At 38.9% G+C, this 18,328-nt stretch overlaps 1 protein-coding gene and 1 long non-coding RNA gene across 3 annotated transcripts; one reads left to right on the top strand and one right to left on the bottom strand.

Annotated features, from left to right (window-relative positions):
- Positions 1 to 40: 40 nt before the first annotated feature.
- Positions 41 to 901, bottom strand: LOC125573040. Of its 2 annotated transcripts, XR_007313928.1 has the most exons (3): positions 756 to 901; positions 207 to 326; positions 41 to 119 (listed from the first exon to the last, which is right to left on the bottom strand). It is a non-coding gene; the product is annotated as an uncharacterized LOC125573040 (long non-coding RNA). The 2 variants fall into 2 exon arrangements; XR_007313927.1 differs by lacking the exon at positions 756 to 901 and having other exon boundaries at positions 207 to 749.
- A 394-nt stretch (positions 902 to 1,295) lies between these two features.
- Positions 1,296 to 18,273, top strand: LOC5500617 (protein transport protein Sec24A). The gene is made up of 27 exons (XM_048733340.1): positions 1,296 to 1,674; positions 2,826 to 3,691; positions 4,023 to 4,298; positions 4,671 to 4,733; positions 5,210 to 5,302; positions 5,379 to 5,407; positions 5,553 to 5,655; positions 6,509 to 6,635; positions 6,810 to 6,919; positions 7,257 to 7,323; positions 8,436 to 8,554; positions 8,811 to 8,856; positions 8,954 to 9,009; positions 9,257 to 9,358; positions 10,675 to 10,779; positions 10,973 to 11,096; positions 11,246 to 11,345; positions 12,056 to 12,114; positions 12,617 to 12,790; positions 13,072 to 13,182; positions 13,318 to 13,361; positions 13,590 to 13,724; positions 14,208 to 14,345; positions 14,786 to 14,890; positions 16,688 to 16,780; positions 17,176 to 17,279; positions 17,808 to 18,273. The coding sequence occupies exons 1-27, from the start codon at positions 1,440 to 1,442 to the stop codon at positions 17,920 to 17,922; spliced, it is 3,699 nt and encodes a 1,232-aa protein (XP_048589297.1). The 5' UTR covers positions 1,296 to 1,439; the 3' UTR covers positions 17,923 to 18,273.
- Positions 18,274 to 18,328: the final 55 nt, after the last annotated feature.

Here is an 18,328-nt window from a genome sequence, read left to right as displayed (position 1 = left end):
CCGCAATGACAGCGAAATTCAAACCTCGAAAACCTACCCCTTGTAAAGTGTCAAACTGTGTTTTCGTCTTCACGAAAGCCGTAATATTCCTTCCAATCTCATCTGCCCATTGTTTAGCTCTGAAACGAAAACCCCGCATTTCTATATTTCTCCATTTCCATAAACTCACAAGAAAATCACCAAAACGTAACGGCGCAAAATCATACCTTGAATAAGATAACTGGGAGTGTGTTCCCGAAAGAAAAACACACGCGAGTAGCGTGGTCAAAATGGCTAGCGTTCTCGGCACGTCCGCCATTTTTTTGCTCCTATTCTGTTTATAAAACCTGTAAAAAATTGCGGTTCGGCTTTGGCTTACTATTTATCATACTGTTTGGGCTTCTTGCGAGACGTAATTGCATCCTAGCTACAAATAAGGGCATTGCTTCATATATTTTTAACGGGTTCTGAAGAAATGACAGGTTTTTCTAGCTTCCTGATTGGTTCAATTTTGCCTTTTGCTAATATAGATAATTTGCATTTAAAAGCGCTCTCTTTTGACTACAAACGCCAAGATATTACCAACGCTAGAATGTAATGCAGGGCATAGAGCTAGTTAATCTACATCTCCCGATTTTGATATTTATCCAGGTAGGATAATATCAGGATGAAGCAACACTCTGCGATCGACTTCGTAGAGAGACTTCGGCATGTCTGAAGGGGGTAGGATAGATGTGTCAAATCGAAGCTTACTTATGCATAAGGCATTGACTTACTTTGCATGTGAGTCATACCCTATACTTTCCATCACAGTTTGCTCATGATTTGCGTAGAGACTGATTAAATTGTCGTTTTTGAGACGAATTCAAGGCGAGCTCCCAGAATTTTCGTTTAGCGAATCTCCATTGACCGAGTGGGACTAGGGATAGGCGCGAAAAACAAATATCACCACAGGATGCCCAAGCTGAAACAGTGAAGGACATTTTATTTGTTTATATTTAATTCGTCCTAACTCCAATTATTACCAAGAACTTAATGTAAACTCTAGCTCAGCTCTTTATTCCAAAGTGGGTGTAAATGGGCTTCTCTATTTTTAAATGTTTTTTTAAAATCCTGATTTAAAACAAGCAAAAAATAAAACAGTTATATTCCATTTTTCATTCCAAGCAGCTGGATCTTGAAATACTTGACATGGATAAGTTTTTATATTAGATAATGAAAATAAATAACAAAAAAAATTGTAATGTGGGTTGTAATGTGGTCAGCGGAGCTCCAATGCACATTGCATCCTGGGTAATCTTGCCACGTCGCTGTGGCTTTGCGCATGCTCGGAGTTTTGGGCTCCATCTTGAAAGTCACGAATATCTTCAGAAATTTCTGCGAATCCGTCTTTATTATTGGTATCTGTCAGCTCTTAGGAAGCTTAAACTTACACAGATGCTTTAACTACAACTACAAGCATGTCCGGAACAGGGCCTTTCTCAAATATCCCGGTTTCGGGAGGCGAAACGAACTCATATTACAATCATGATGGGGTGAATCATTTCGATTCTTCTGGTACAGGTCCGTATGCCAAACACGGTATGCCACAGGAAACGGGACATCAACAGGGCAGTCAATCGCCTCAGCTTAACGCCAGACCCGTGAACAATCAGCCTGCTAAATCGAACAACGCCGGGCATTATCAAACTGCCGGTAGGTTTGTTTTGTTAGCGAGATTTCATCACAAACCTAAAAATACTATCACATGATTGAGAAAGCTTTTCTGTGTTGATAACTAAAGTATCGCAAATGACATTAATACATTATTGAAACAATTTTACAAGAATAGTCTAGATTCAAATTTTTATTCATATTATGTTTTTTTAGATAAAAATGAGATCTACGTATAATTCGTGATGACTTGATTTATAGCTGATGTGATGCAACTTTCTCCACGTCATTCATTCCCTGTAGAGCAAAATCACTTGTCAGTTATGTTTGTCTTACAAGACATAGCAATTATCAAATTGTCTGTTTTATTGTTATTACCTGCTTTTGTAATATCCCTCCTTTATTTAAACAACCAAATTTAGTCTCAAATGTCTGGTTAGTAGTGGTTGATGTTTTTAAAACTACAACCCTATTTTTATCATTTTAGTCATTTTCGTTGTATGTTGTAATTTATGTAAGATATTATTCTATTCTGAACACCATGTATTTTTGTATTGAGTATGTTTCATAAATAATTATATCCATGCTCTACTCTTCCAAATTCGTTTTATTTTTTTCATCCATGACTTGCATCCCATTAGTTCTTTAAGGTCTTGCTAAATATTCGTAAAACATTGCATTGGACACAAATGTTGGTACGTTTAGCCACCCACAAAGCATGGCTATTAATTTGGCTTCCAAAACACCTCCAGATGTTTGAACGAGATCAAAATATTTTCATCAAACATTTGTGTTGAATGTACATGTTTGTTGTTTAGCCACTCATCACACAAAACATTGCATGCACATGCTTTTATCAAATCACAGCTTGAAATTCCCATGGCACCACTTTGATCTCTTGCGTAGTCATTACACAAAAAGTGCACATGCTTATGTTTTAGGAAATGTTTTCCTTTCACTTTCTATTTTTAATTGACTACTTTTGCCACAAAATATTATCAATTGCATCAGTCCCAAACGTGTTGGGCACTAGTCTAACCCAACTGTTTGGTTCTGTATGATGGAAGGTTCTTCCTGGACCAATATTGTAATTGTCAGAGCACTAGAACATGTTTCATCTAGACAATGTATGAGTTCAGTCCTTACTTGACTTTGGTTTCATTAGAATATGATCAATTTTTTTTTCTCTACAGGTGCTTATTCATATTGGGGTCAAAATGCTGGCAATAATAGCCAGGGAATGGTGGGTAATAACACACCAGGAAGACCTCAAGTTCCTCCTGCATCACATCCAAACTCTGCTCAGTACCCACCTAGCTCTAGCTTTGGGGCAAATATGCCTTCAAATCAAGTGCTTAATGGTCCTTCCTCTCGTGGGACACCACCCCCTGGATCTCGGCAGATGGATCAAACTGGTGCTTCTCAACAGACAAGACAACCCTCTCGCAGTGGTCCACCAGTCCAGCAGCCTTATGGCATGGCCAGCTCAGGACAACACGCACAACCACAATCCCAGCGGCCTGTCCAGTCAATAGCAGGATCTACAGCAACAGGTCAACATGCGACACCTACAGGTCATGGAATACCACCTTCAAGTACCCCACAGGCTAGGGCTCCACCTCATAGCAGCACCCAGCCACTGAGTAGTCACTCTGGATCATCCCCCCAGCCAGGGTCAGCTTTCTCCCCTGTGAATACACCTCCCAATGCGCAAGCTCAACAAATGACCCCACCTTCCTCGGCAGCACCCCCTCAGTCCCTACCTGGTCTGCAAACGTCACCATCTTTGCAGCCTCCATCGCAGAGGTCTACACCCAGTCCTCAAAGCATGTCTGCTTTGCACTCTGGGAAGCCTAAGCGTCCAGGAATGCCACCCTCTCCTTCAGTCCCTCATCAAAGTCAGCCTGCGGTGCCTCCTGCATTTGCCACGCCTCCCCGATCAGGTGCTTCAACACCGTCAGGGGCACCACCAACAGGTGACGAGGGAATGGCACCGCAGCCTGGACAAGGGCAAGCAAGACCATCATACATGAACAAGAGAAGGCAGTACCCAGCACAGGTAGAAAAATTATTGGAAAACAACTGTTATCAAGTAATTCTTCAGGGATTGATTTCAAAAGTTAAAAAAACTGTTGAACAGTAACCAGGTTTACCCACATGCATTTATAATCTTGGTCACCTTGGGTCCAGGATCAGAATTCTAGAGTAGAAATTTTATCATTGCATTCTGTTATATGGTACTCGGGAAATCATTATAAGCAAGGTACTTGGATTTTGTTTAACAATCAAAAGAGAGGATTATGGACTCAGATAATTTTATTTGTTTAAATCTATCAGAATTACTATTTATTTGCACATTTTTAACCTCTCATTCACACTTTGTTTCTCAGCAACATCCCCCACCATTGCCTGTTCCGGGAGGAATTGCAAATACTGCAGGTGCTGGTCATGGCTACCCTGGTCCTGGGGCGGTGCCAGGACACCTGTCACCTCCATCGCCTGGACATATGACCAATGCACAGACACATTTTGGCCAGATGCCTCCCCCTATGCCTGGTGGTCAGATGCCTCCGCAGATGTCTGGCCAAACCCCTAGTGGTCAAATGCCTATGCCGATGCCAGGACAAGTAACTGGCGGCATGCCTGGCCAAATGCTACCTCAAATGGTACAGTAGATAATGCAATTTTAATGAGATTATAGCTAATTTATTACTCAGACTAGGATGCAGAATGTTGGAACCCAGAAATTTAATACAAAGTTTCGCATTCTTTTTATTTTCATGTTTGTTATCTATTTGTTATTATTTGGCAGTTTATATTAATTTAATACATGCAATTCATAAGATCAATTTTAAATGGGGTTGGATGCCTTAAAGATACATAATGTAAGTCATTCTTGTAATTCATAAAACAAGGAGGATTTCCCTACCCTCGTTGATGAGGGTTCAAGACATCCTAACATTTTAAGAGGCCTTATGTTAAACTATCCATGCCCAACAGACATCGATGTTAAACATAAACCATTGTTTATGCTGCAGGGGGGGCAGCCAGGATACGGTGCAATGCCTCTTGATGGTCCCATGGGGAGATTAACAGTACAGGTATGTCATACTCAAGCAAGGGGCACATGACGAGAGGAATATTAAATGAATGTTTACTCCCTTTTTTTTTCAATGTTACGATCATCAAAGCTGTGAAACAAAAGTGAAAAAAAGTATAAAAAAAAAAGAAAAATTGCTGTTTTTTTCTGGAGAGTTTTCGGGCTTATTTTCTTACAAAAAAAAACATGATTGGTTGGAATTTGCAATTTTGTGACTGTTTCTCAATGGGATCGCCACATTTTCTTATTGATTTCCGCTTTTTACCATACTAAGAACAATGGGTTCTGCGTATAATGCGCACCCAGTTTTTCGAGATCATATTGGGAGAAAAAAAGTGTGCATTATACGCCGGTAAATATGGATCTTAAAAATCACGTAATTTGAGTACCTCAAAATATAGTACCAATAAGGTAGAATTTTCACCCAAAATCAGAATCAAAATCAGAAATAATTAAGTGTAAATATTATCCCAACAGCAACCAGTAGGAGTCCAGCCTGTGAGTTTGATGGATCAGCGGCACATTGTACCAACCACACCAATCGAACACCCTGCACCACCATTGAATGCAGTAAGTGCCATGCTTTGGCTTACATATCTCAAGTTCCATGTAACGTCAAATCTCACTAATTCTTTGAATATTCTAGGATCTTCAAAAGAGAAACTGTGACCCAAGGTGGGTTTATATTGATCTACTTTTTCTAGCTTTGTGCATGGTAACTTTGATTTGACTACAAGATGTTCCATTAACAAATCCTTGGTTAAAAAACATACATTACAAGCATCAAGTAATTGATTTTCCATGGTTCCTTTCTCTTTAGCGTTCTCTGCTGCACTTTGAATGCTATCCCAGAAACCAAGAGCTTACTGACGAAATCAAAACTTCCACTAGGAATCCATCTCCATCCATTCAAAGACTTGCAGGTACTGAGTCTTCAACAAACCACCTCTACCTCTGATACTATTTCCCAGCACAAGGTTTCATGATACAACAAAATTGGTGGCCCACTCAACAGACTTTGACTCTGCAACATTGGCTGAGTGGGACCACCACTTTTCAGTGCATCATATTCAGTATTCTGGTTTACAAACACTCATGGCTATTGAACACTTGAGAGTTTATATGCTCTTAAAGAATAAAACAGAGTAACGCTAACAGATGGATTTTCCTAGGATAGGGACTGTAGTAAAAGAATAGTGTCTGTGGACAAACAAGATCATTGTAGTGAGAAGGTAAAATTAGGGTCTTTAAAATGTATAGAAAATTGGTACTGTATCTGGTAGATGTTGATGTATGTACAGCTTAAAATAGTAGGGATGGAGTTAAGAAATATAAAAAGTAATCAGCTTTAGAATTGCTGTTGTATATTACCAGAATTTTAACTCTCTAAAAATTACTTGTACAATCAATGTTGAGAACTTAGTAAAACATAGAGGTTCTATACGTTTAGCTCAATAACATCATAATCTCAATAACCCCAAAGCCAAGTTGCATTCTTATGAACAGCAGCATTAACATGTCCCCTTTATTTGTCCCTAACCTCTACTTGCCAGCATGTTCTTATATTGTTGCCAACACAAACCTTTTAAACGTTTCCATAGTGTACATCAGTGATTAGCTTTCTTACTCATCCCCTCCCCCCCCCCCCCCCCCCCCCCCCCGTGCTTGCTAGCTCCCTTGTCAGTTATGGAATTTGTGTTTGTGCCAGATATGAATTAACTAGTTGTCCTAGAGATTCAAAAGTATCTTATGTCTTTTTATGTTGTTGTTTTCCAGAGTCTACCTGTTATTCACTCATCAGTGATTACTAGGTGCCGATCATGCAGGACGTACATCAATCCTTTTGTCACTTTTACTGATGCAAGGCGATGGCGTTGTCCGATGTGCTTTAGGTCAAATGAAGGTAAGAAATGACTTTTAGAGAACCACATGCTATTTTGGCGGTAAAAGGCTTGGTCTTCTACATAAAAGCAGACGCTCATTGACATCCAGCCATTACTTGGAGAGGTGACGGGCAAAAGCCCTCCTATAGGGTTAGTCTTTATTTAAATAAATTAAATAAAATATTGTTGTACAGTTCCAGAGGAATTCTGCTTTGATCCTGCCACCAAGACCTATGGAGATCCCTCTAGAAGACCAGAAATCAAGTCAGCGACCGTTGAGTTCATAGCTCCTTCTGAGTATATGGTGAGGGCATTATGAATACCTGAAAGTCTGCAGCAGTATTCAAGGTTCCTTGTCAGCCACACCTTTGTTATTGTTTTTATTTAATATTGGAAGGCACATAATGTGTTAAAATCTCGAAATAACTATCTAAATAAAAAGTTTAATACTTTATTTACCCAATTCAATTGAAAGTTTCACCTTAGCTTTCCCAAATCAGCCGATGGAAATAGATTCTTTTTCACACTTGGTTTTGCCAGGATGACAAAATGTTGGCTGACGTAGACTTTTTAAAGATTCAAAACATTAGTTTGGAAAAATGCAATTTGCAACTTCATTGTGTATTTGTTGTTTGTTTCAGCTACGACCTCCACAGCCTTCAGTGTTTTTGTTTGTTTTTGATGTTAGTTTTAATGCAATAGAGACTGGTAAGTGGTTTGAGTTATACATGAATGTATTTATCTTATCAGGCCTAAAAGTTGCAAATGCAACAAATCTTAGTTGTTTTTAGAATGCTTAGTCGTTTTATGCAATTACAAGAAATGATTGATTACAGGAGAAACCTGAAACTAAAATATTTAAAAGTGCTTCCTAATATTAAAGCAGGTTGAGAAAATATTTTCATTGCTTCACACAAGGCTGATAAACCACTACAGTATCTATGGGAATCACATGTTTATAATGTGCCATTGTTTATTAAGTTTGACCAGGAAAGTGTAAGATGATGAAATCGCAACTGAATATATTAAAGGCGAATGGTGCACTTTGATTGGCTACAGCAGTTTAAAATGTTTGTTTCGCGCCTGTCACTACAAGCATCGGTACACATTTTGCTGTGAACACTATCTCTAGCAAGCCCCGATTTTCAGACGTAGAAGCTTTAGGTATATTGCCATCAACCTATTTTGTCATTTGTGTGTAAAATATCAAAATTCAACGAGTAATAAACAGATCTTGATGCTCTGTAGGGCCCGGCCGCACAACAACAAAGCAAATAGTTTGGAAACTCACACTATAAGCATCGGTACACATTTTGCCATGAAAACTATTTTTAGCAAGCCCAGATTTTTAAATTTAAATGCTTTAGGTTTATTGCCATTGACCTATTTTGTTATTTGTGTGTAAAATATCATATTTGACAAGCAATGCATAAAATTCAAAATTCATTTTCAAAAACTCAAATTAACAAAGCGAAACGAACATAGAATGTGCCATTCCATCTCCTTACACTTCCATGGTTTGACTGATATTTTATATCAGCCACAAGATTTTGGACCTTATCACAAGCCTAATTTTTTTGTTAGAATATCCATTCATTATCTGAATTCACCTACATCGGCTCTCTTGTGTTATTTTATATTTACTGTATTTCACCCTATTTAACAAGATTTTTTGTCCAAGTTGGGTTGACGGCTATGTAAGCCACCCTAAATTCTATATAGTTGCACACATGCAGCTGGAGCACTAATGTATTTACATTCTCTGTGTTGTTCCATCTCTCTCTGCTACACCAGTGTGACTAGGTTTTCTCTTCTTTCAGGTTATCTCCATGTTGCTTGTAAATTGTTAAAAGAGAATCTAGAAAAATTACCTGGTGACTCTAGAACTCTTGTTGGGTTCCTCTCATTCGACAGCACAGTCCACTTCTATAGCTTAAAGGTGAGGCTACAGATGTGTAGAACATGCTACAGTTTACTCTCATTTAAGCAGATATCCTTAGAATAATAAACAGTTTTAACCAGTGCAGACCAAAGAACAATGTGGCAATTATCCATGTGCAGGACTGGTTGGGTAGTAACTGCAGTCAACCCTCTTGTTACTGGGTCCCTTTTGAACCAAGTTCTTATCTTGGAAAGGGATAATCCTTGTTAAATCATCCTCCTACTCACAGTACATTATTGTTTCCCTTTTTTAGCCTAAATTAACACAACCACAGATGTTTATAGTATCAGATTTAGATGGTAAGTTGTGAATCCTTAGAACTAAGCTGTCCTCCTTTCTTTGACCAATGTCTCTTTTGTACCAAGTACTTCACTGACCTGTTTGCCTGCTCCTCAGATATATTCCTTCCTGCGCCAGATGATCTATTAGTCAATTTAAAAGAGAGTAAAGAGGTAAGCAGTCTTTGTATTTTTTATGTGTTGGGTTATCTATTTCTTCATTTTCTTGTTATTTGTTTGCCACATATATTAAAATTCATAAGAGGAGTCCACTTGAAACCTTAAAACAGTACTGTATGTTGCTAAATTCTTTGGACATTAAAACTATTGTGCAAAATCACACACTTTTGTGTTATTTCCCCTTTCCTTGACTTGATGCGCATGTGTTGTGTTAATCTGTACTGTTATTGTTTCCCAACAGCTTATATGTCAATTGCTGGATTCCTTGCCCACAATGTTCTCTGGATCACGGAACATCCACAGTGCAGCCGGAGCAGCATTGCAGTCTGCACTAAAGCTCTGTGTAAGTTTGCAGTCTGCACTAACGCTCTGTGTAAGTTTGCAGTCTGACCTAAAGCTCTGTGTAAGTTTGCAGTCTGAGCTAAAGCTCTGTGTAAGTTTGCAGTCTTACCTAAAGCCCTGTGTAAGTTTGTAGTCTGACCTAAAGCTCTTTGTAAGTTTGCAGTCTGACCTAAAGCTCTGTGTAAGTTTGCAGTCTGACCTAAAGCTCTCTGTAAGCTTGCAGTCTGACCTAAAGCTCTGTGTAAGTCTGCAGTCTGACCTAAAGCTCTGTGTAAGTCTGCAGTCTGACTTAAAGCTCCGTGTAAGTTTGCAGTCTGACCTAAAGCTCTGTGTAAGTTTGTAGTCTGACCTAAAGCTCTGTGTAAGTTTGCAGTCTGACCTAAAGCTCTGTGTAAGTCTGCAGTCTGACCTAAAGCTCTCTGTAAGCTTGCAGTCTGACCTAAAGCTCTGTGTAAGTTTGCAGTCTGACCTAAAGCTCTCTGTAAGTTTGTAGTCTGACCTAAAGCTCTGTGTAAGTTTGCAGTCTGACCTAAAGCTCTGTGTAAGTTTGCAGTCTGACCTAAAGCTCTCTGTAAGCTTGCAGTCTGACCTGAAGCTCTGTGTAAGTTTGCAGTCTGCACTAAAGCTCTCTGTAAGTTTGCAGTCTGACCTAAAGCTCTGTGTAAGTCTGCAGTCTGACCTAAAGCTCTGTGTAAGTTTGCAGTCTGACCTAAAGCTCTGTGTAAGTTTGTAGTCTGACCTAAAGCTCTCTGTAAGCTTGCAGTCTGACCTAAAGCTCTGTGTAAGTTTGCAGTCTGACCTAAAGCTCTCTGTAAGTTTGCAGTCTGCACTAAAGCTCTCTGTAAGTTTGCAGTCTGACCTAAAGCTCTGTGTAAGTTTGCAGTCTGACCTAAAGCTCTTGGTAAGTTTTGCAGTCTGACCTAAAGCTCTGTGTAAGTTTGTAACCCTACCATGTGCTTCAAAACCCTTTATTGATCAGAAAACACCCGAAAAAATATTAGAGAGAGGTGCGACATTAGGTGTGATGATATTTGCTGGCAGAAAAACTGCTTAACTGCTTACCACTAATACACTCTGTCTTTGTTCTGTTTTATGCTGGCTTGACTGCTTTACTACTTTGATTCAAAACTCCTTTGTTTCTTTGTTTGAATAGTAGTCCTAGCGAGATGAAGGTTTTAAGAAAGGATATCTATTCATTTCATTTTCATATATGTATATACCTTTCTGAATATTCTAACAGAAAGCCCCCTTCTTTGTCTTATTACTGTAAGCATCAGATAACATAGATCTTATACGTCCTGCCTAATCACCACCTAGGGTCCCACTGGTTCCAGAGTTACGCTGTTCCAGACAACACTCCCCAACTTAGGGCCAGGAGAACTAAAGAGGAGGGAGGAGCCAAACCAGAAATCAAGTCCCAAGGTGCATATATAGGAAAGTTCTACTCAACAAAGTTTTATTTTTATTTTTTCTTTATTTTTTATTTTTTTATTTTTCACTTTTCCACATTAATCTTTCTGTACTGTCACTGATATTTTCACATTTATATGATGCTTCAGCTTCAGTAAACATGCAGAGTATCTAATATTTCCCCTCATTGCTTACTTTTTGGCAGGATTTTGTAAATCTGGCTCCAGCTACTGATTTCTACAAGAAGTTTGCCCTGGACTGTGCAGCAGAACAAGTTGCTGTGGATGTCTTTTTACTTGCTGGACAGTATGCAGACATTGCAACTTTAAGTAAGCACTTAAACTCAATCATTTTAAACTCAACTATATCTCCAGAATAGTTGCACTCAGATGACTCAAACTGTTCTTACTTCATGCTATAATTCACCTCAGTGTGACAAATTGCTGTGCTGTGCCTCACTGATCATGTTCTTGTTTAGTGTGTGCATCCAAGTACTCTGGTGGGTGTGTATACTACTACCCTGACTTCCATGCCTCCAGGAATCCAACTGCCGTGGAGAAGTTTGAGAATGAGTTCACGTGAGTGTATAAGATGTAGAAATAAAATATCTCATTAGAAATGGATCCATCTGTGATAGTCTAAAATGTGTTTTTATCTACATTACAAATCCCTCTTGCAAGCCATTTTATACTTTGCAGTCTGTTATTGTTTATTCTGAACTTGGTTGATGGTTATGGATAGAGTACAATGAAGGACTACAAATGAGATGTAGAAATAAATAGCCTGCAAAGGTGTTGAGAAAATAGTGAAATGAATCAGACATTGTTGAAGTTTTATTTTGTATGCATCTTAAAGCTGCATTGTCACCAGTTCAATTCCGGGGGTCAACGGAAACCTCGACCGTTAAAAGACAAAAGAATCTACTAGAATCTGAGATATTTAACATGCCATCTGCTCTAAATTATCGATCACATCCTCAAAGAAACTTGCAATAGACACACTGCTTTCGATATCTTGAAATATTTTTCGCGTTTTCCGTTAAAAATCATTGATGATTGTGTTACGTAATTGACCTGAAGTAAACTGGTGACAATGCGGCTTTAAACATAGTAGTTTTCTGATGTTACAAGCAAAAGCCCTTCAAAAGGCTTTGTTTTCAAAGAGGCATGCAGAGTTTATCCCTGTGTGGATGAGGTGATCTCTTCACCTTGTGTTTTATGGGCTTGGTTTGTTCCCTTTTTTTGCTTGTTATTGTTGTCAGATTAATTTTATATTCTGGTCTTTATAGGCGGTATCTGACAAGAAAGATAGGATTTGAGGCTGTCATGCGAGTACGCTGTACTAGAGGTACTGTATGGTTCATATTTGGCTGAGAAATTTAAATACTAAATTTGTAAAAGAATAATTCTTGACCTCAAAAAGATAATATTTGGCCTCATCTTAAGGGCCTATGGTACTATCTCGTTGCTACGAAACACTGTTGCTATGAAAGAGAAAAGAGCTACATTCGCTTAGACTAAAATTTCGCAAATTGGATGCGTGAAGTTTTGGAAAACAGTGACGTTACAAAGTTTCTGCAAAAATGAGGTTTGCTTTAAACAGTAGCTTCTTTGACACGTTTTGACACTGGGTCAAGTGACCATAGGAGAGGTCACATGACATCATCACTTTATGTCATTTAGGTCTAAAACACTTATGTTGAAAGTTCCAAGAGATTTGACAAAAAACAGAAGCTTTTATAAAACAAATTTTCCTAGCAACAGACTCAAAAGATAGTACCATAGGCCTTAGGTACAAAAAGGTTTTACGTTTTTGACCAATAAACGTTTTGTCATTTGTACTCTTATAGGACTTGCCATTCACACTTTCCATGGAAACTTCTTTGTGCGCTCCACGGACTTGGTGTCTCTACCCAATGTCAACCCGGACAGCAGCTTCTGCCTACAGATAGACATAGAGGACTCACTAACAGAGTCAAACATTGTCTGCTTCCAGTCAGCTCTACTCTACACAAGCTCAAAAGGTTAGTGCCTTGCCATTATTTTTACTACTTAGAAATGTTTTGGCCAGGGCTTTAGCATCAGTCAAATTTTCGTATTGCAACTTAACTTGGTTTTCTAAGAAAATCACAAAGAGCACAATGCAAAACAAAGAACATTTCAGCAAATTGAAAAAAGATTTTGGTGTTTTTATTAAAGTGAGCCTCTGAAAAACTTTCTTACCAATTTACCCTGGATTGATATCTTGATGTCTTCAGTTAAAAAGCATTATCAGCTCATGAAGAGTTGCCTCTTGTTATCACAGGCGAGCGGCGGATTCGTGTGCACACTCTGGCCATGCCAGTTACGACTAAACTACAGGATGTCTATGCACACGCAGACCAACAGGCCATTGCTTCTCTGCTATCGAAAATGGGTAAGTCGCGCAACAACCGAGCCACGTGATCCAGATAAGCTACATGCCTCCTATTCTCTACCACCTTACCTACCTACTATAACCATGATGGCTTTGTAATTGATGTTACTGTATGTCTTATTCTTTTATTTCCAGCTGTCGATAGGACTCTTTCTTCATCATTAGGTGATGCGAGAGAGGTAATGTCACAAGTATATCCTAAATCTAGACCACCATGATTTACTCATAGGCTGTTAGTCAGAGTAGAGGTTTCTTCAGTCCCAGCGATTATCCTATGCATAGCTCCATGTCTTTTGAAAGGCTGTTTAGTGCTGACTTTAAAAAAAGCCCTTATCTTTTTGTAAAAATAATTAAGATTTTTAGTTGTAATATCACTGTAAAAATATTTGTGTTTCGGGATCCTTTAGGCTCTGATGAATGCATGTATCGACTTCCTTACCATCTACCGTGGATCTGTAGCCAACCAGCCCCAGAGTAACCAGATCATTGCGCCATACTCACTACGTCTGCTCCCCCTCTTCATCCTGGCCCTCCTCAAACATGTGAGTATAGTATAAACAGTAAAAGCAGGAAACGTCACCATATACTGTATGTAATGGACTGTCTTCAGAGTGCAGATCTACCATCTTCTTTTAAAGCCATAAAAACTAAATCACATATTGTAAGGGTTTTTGTAACAAGATTTTGGCCTATAATAGATGGAAATTTTGGTCTCAACTCGTTAAATTTCTTGTAAAATTACCTAACATACATCCTTCAGTCTCTACTGAGTGGGCGGACTGTACAGTAAATCATTTCCATTGGGAAGCTCAGCCCTTTCATTTCCCTCCCACCTTTCCCCCCTTCTCTTCCATCTTGGCATCATAAACAAATAAGTTTTGTAAACCATGCCTTATGAGAATCTCTTGACAACACTTTCAATCCCGTTTCTCCCCCTCATCACACCCTTATACATCTTGGCATCATAAACAAGCAGGTCTTATATGTAGGTTAGAACTTCTAACCCTTCTCCTGCTCACATACAGGTGTCTTTTCGTCTGGGTACGACAAATAGCCTTGATGAGCGGTGCTTTGCCATGCAGCAGCTGAAAACAATGCCCCTGTCGCTAGCTATGCTGACAATCTACCCCAGCTTGTACCCTCTGCACGACATTTCAGATGAGGTGAGACATACCCACATGTTACTAGTGCTAGTTACTAGGTACCTACTGCAGGGCATTTCACGCAAAGTGTAAAATTATCTTTTCTAGCTCGATTATCTTTTCTTATATGATTTACACCATATTACACACACTACACTTTGTCTTTGAAGATAGGAAGTTCTGTTTTTGTGAGAAAATGTAATGAGAACAATTGCTCCCTCCCCATTATCGTTTGGTTAAGCCCCTCCCTCAGTGAAAAGCTAGATCGTCCCCACACTTTGCACCCATCACAGCTTAAGTATCTTTTGTAGTTCTAACATCATACGATTAACACCATTGCACCAACTACACTTTCTACCCATGACAGCCTGTAGTTCTACTACCCCAAAACAACAAAATGCTATCAAGGGTTTAAGATTGTTTTGTTGCTTGAAAACGAATGTGATTTTTGAATGTTTTAGGGAGCATTGCACACAAAGGCTGGCGTTATTCCACAGCCTCACCGCTATCACCTGTCAGCCGAGAAACTGAGCAGACAAGGGGTGTTCCTCATGGACACTGGCCATGTAAGCCCCTTCAACTGTTTTGTGGTCAATTATTATAGAACTGTTGCATGTTGATGTTGTAAGTCACTGTTAGGAGGTCCATTTCTTAGAAAAGTGTTGTATGACCATAGATGTCACTTCAACTATTTTACGTTTATTTGTTACTAGTAGTTACCTGTGAAATATTCACAAAAAGCAATCCTTTGTTGTACAAACTTTTTAAGGTATATTATAATCCTTCAATGTTTTGGGCTTCCTGGCGCTTTAGGGAAATAGTATGCGTCGTCGTAAACATTAATTAAACAAATGCCTCCCTTTTGAGTCCCAAATATATTTATTTCATATTTAATTTACCTTATAAAAATGTAAAAAAGGCGCTTTCTATAAAATACCGCCTTTTTTTAAGTATTCCACCTTTTCCTGTTTCCGTGTTGGGAACCCTGTGCATGATGTTTTGGCGGGAATCGGACAACCAAATTCAAACCATGCAAGTTCGCACGGTCATATGTTGGGTTTTGTGAATAAGAGAGTGGATCGTGAATCCTTGATTCGTTCGCTTTCTTGGGCTTCTTGGTGTGTTATTTGGTGGTCGATTCCATACTTTTAAATGAAAATCGATGTGGCATAAAAGGTATGTGGGTCTGAAAACACAAAATGACCGCCAACTATTTGTAATGAACAAAACCTTTTGCTTTTTAAAAAAATCGAATTAAGTAAGTTACTTATATCGAGCTTGATCTGGTAAAATAAGAAGTGTTGTGCACCATCCCGGTCTGATTAAATAAGCGTTTATGCACCGTCCTTTAATGGATTGAATTGAAGTTCAAAAGTCAAAAGTCAGTTGCAGAAAAAGCTCTTTTCTTCTGTTTTCTTGTTTGCGAACCGTCTTGTTTTTGCGCGATGGAGCTAAAGAATCTACTTTCTTTTCGAGGTAGGAATAATGCCTTTCTAAATAACGATAAAAAGACGGTTGTGTTTTCAGCTACAATTTATCTATGCAATGAAACTACGGCAAGTATTTGAATTCTTTTTAAGATTTGATTTTCCGCGCGCTCCAAGGTTTGTTTACACATTTTCCGAAATTGTCTAGAATAAGATTTCTCTTTTACTTTGATATTTTTGGAGATAGACTTTTTTTACTGTATACTTTTAGTGTGTTTTTCTTGTGAAACACGGAGGTCTGAATGTCATTAGTCCTTTTTGTTGCGAGAAATAAATTATTTTTGTGATTCTGTGAAATCTTAAAAAATGCGCCTTTGCGAGTGTGATCCTCTCGCTTACAAAAACGCGTGAGGGGGGGGGGGGGGGGTTGAATAGGGGTATGTAAATCCGCCGATCCGCTACATTTTCGGGGCAAATCCGTGGATCCGCAGATATTTTTAGATCCGCATGGTTTGACAGATAAACAATAGCATCGATTGGAATTCATTTCAAATCCGAAATTGGACCGTCAGAGCAGTCAAAATCCGAAATCCGCGCCCTAATTGTCAACAGATCCATGTTATGCCGTGTTTCCAAAATCCACCAATCCGCTGTTATAATAATCGAAATCCGTAATCCCCTAGCCGTTTTTTTTTTTTCAAAAAATATGGTCAACAGTCCATTCCTTAGCGTATTATATATAGTAACTTAAAGATAGAACTGTTCTATGGGCATGTAACATGCCTCTAAGTTGTTGGCTGTTCTATGGCCATGCTATAGTCATGTGTTTTCCTCCCACTGAATAGATGGTTACCAACGCCCTTACCCTCCCCCCCCCCCCCATGTACTTCTTTTTCATTGACCTTTGAATATAATATGACTTCAACTTGTTTGCAGGCATTTTATATCTGGGTTGGCAAAGACACTCCCGACGAGATTATCCAGCAGTTATTTAATGTAGCAAACTACAACAACATTGCAGAGAATATGGTAAGAGCACAATATCACACCATTCAAACAGATACCATAAGTCTAAAATACAGATTTCGATAAAGACTTTATTGCCACACTTCAGTATAAATTCTCAGAAAAGGTTGAATCAAAATAGTTCTCTAAAGCATTGAATATAGGAATGCCAGATTAAAAATACAGTGGAACTTTTATTATGGGGCCAGCCTTCATTGACGCCCCTTTGTCATGCTCCTGGGGTGTGACTGCTTGATAGAGGTAACAGTGGTACCTCTCTTATTTGGTCAACCTTTATTAAACGCATACTTGCTTTTTTTGAGGGTGACTTCTTTTCAGAGGTAACACTGTAATTGTAGGGAATTTTTTGATAGCGTTGTTTCTCTGGATGGGTTAATATGATCGGCATGTCATTGCAGGGTTGCTTACCTGAGCTTGACAACCCACTCTCAACAAAAGTACGAAGCTTTGTGGACTACCTGCAGAGCCAAAGAACGTGTCACGCCGTTATGCACGTGTTCAGGTAATAATAATGATGATGATGGTGGTACTAGTGTAGTGTGTTAATAACGATATGATGATGATGATGGCGATGGCGATGGCAATGGCGATGGTGGTGGTGGTGGTGGTGGTGATTACGATGATTGTAGCCATTCTAATAATGGTAGTACTTGTGGTAGCCACATGGGCTAATTGTAACGATAGTGGCTTACATGGTGATAATGGCAATGTTAGTGGTTTTCATGTTAATAATGGTGATGGTTATGATAGCGGTTTTATCGATAGAAATGGTTATGTTAGTGGTTTCCATGGTAATAATGATGATGGTTATGTTAGTGGTTTCCAAGGTAATAATGGTGATGGTTATGATAGTGGTATTATCGATGGTAATGGTCATGCTGATGGTTTTCTTGGTGATAATGATGATTTTGAAAGTGACGGTGTTGATGATGGTCATGATGGATAGGGCTGCATTGATCACTCATGCGAACTCGTGTTAGTAATCGAAATCCCATTCTTCTCACTTAAAAATCTCGTTTTCTATTCACAGGGAGGAAAGTCGTTCACGGGCCCTGTTTATCAACAATTTAATGGATGACCGCTCCGACTCGGTCATGTCTTACTACGAGTTCCTCATGCACATACAAAGACAGATATCCAAGTAATTTGTACTCTTCTCAAACCCCACCCAGCGAACTGGCAGCGCTAATCTGCCCACAGGTCGGGAGATATTAAATGGCTAGCAATAATGGCAAGAACAGAGAAAGACAAGAAAAATGAAAAAGAAGACTCGAACTTTCAGTAATCACAGTGAGCTGTTGCGCGGGCAAAATTGACAATATTTTTTCCTGAAATACGAATTATAATTTATCAAAAGTTGCGGTTGTACGGAGTGCCGTTTTTATAGCGTTTTGATCGTGCCCCTGAAGTAGGTCTGGTTAATTGGTTATTTTTCGAAATTTAGAATATGTATTTGGTTTATAGATATAAAAATACATTTAGATATGATATGGAAACGTTATTTTTTATTACTGGGGGGTTTGTAGTGGATAAAATAGGTATGCACCATTC

This window comes from Nematostella vectensis, chromosome 10 (genome assembly GCF_932526225.1).
Source record: "Nematostella vectensis chromosome 10, jaNemVect1.1, whole genome shotgun sequence".
NCBI classification, from domain to species: Eukaryota; Metazoa; Cnidaria; class Anthozoa; order Actiniaria; family Edwardsiidae; genus Nematostella; species Nematostella vectensis.
This window is presented reverse-complemented; position numbering and strand designations above follow the sequence as displayed.

Excerpts from the sequence above, each read along its gene's own strand:
- LOC5500617 (XM_048733340.1), top strand. The coding sequence starts at position 1,440 with ATGTCCGGAACAGGGCCTTTCTCAAATATCCCGGTTTCGGGAGGCGAA. Across the intron at positions 4,734-5,209 it reads TGGGGAGATTAACAGTACAG|CAACCAGTAGGAGTCCAGCC; the intron begins GTATGTCATACT and ends TTATCCCAACAG. Across the intron at positions 13,725-14,207 it reads TCCTGGCCCTCCTCAAACAT|GTGTCTTTTCGTCTGGGTAC; the intron begins GTGAGTATAGTA and ends GCTCACATACAG.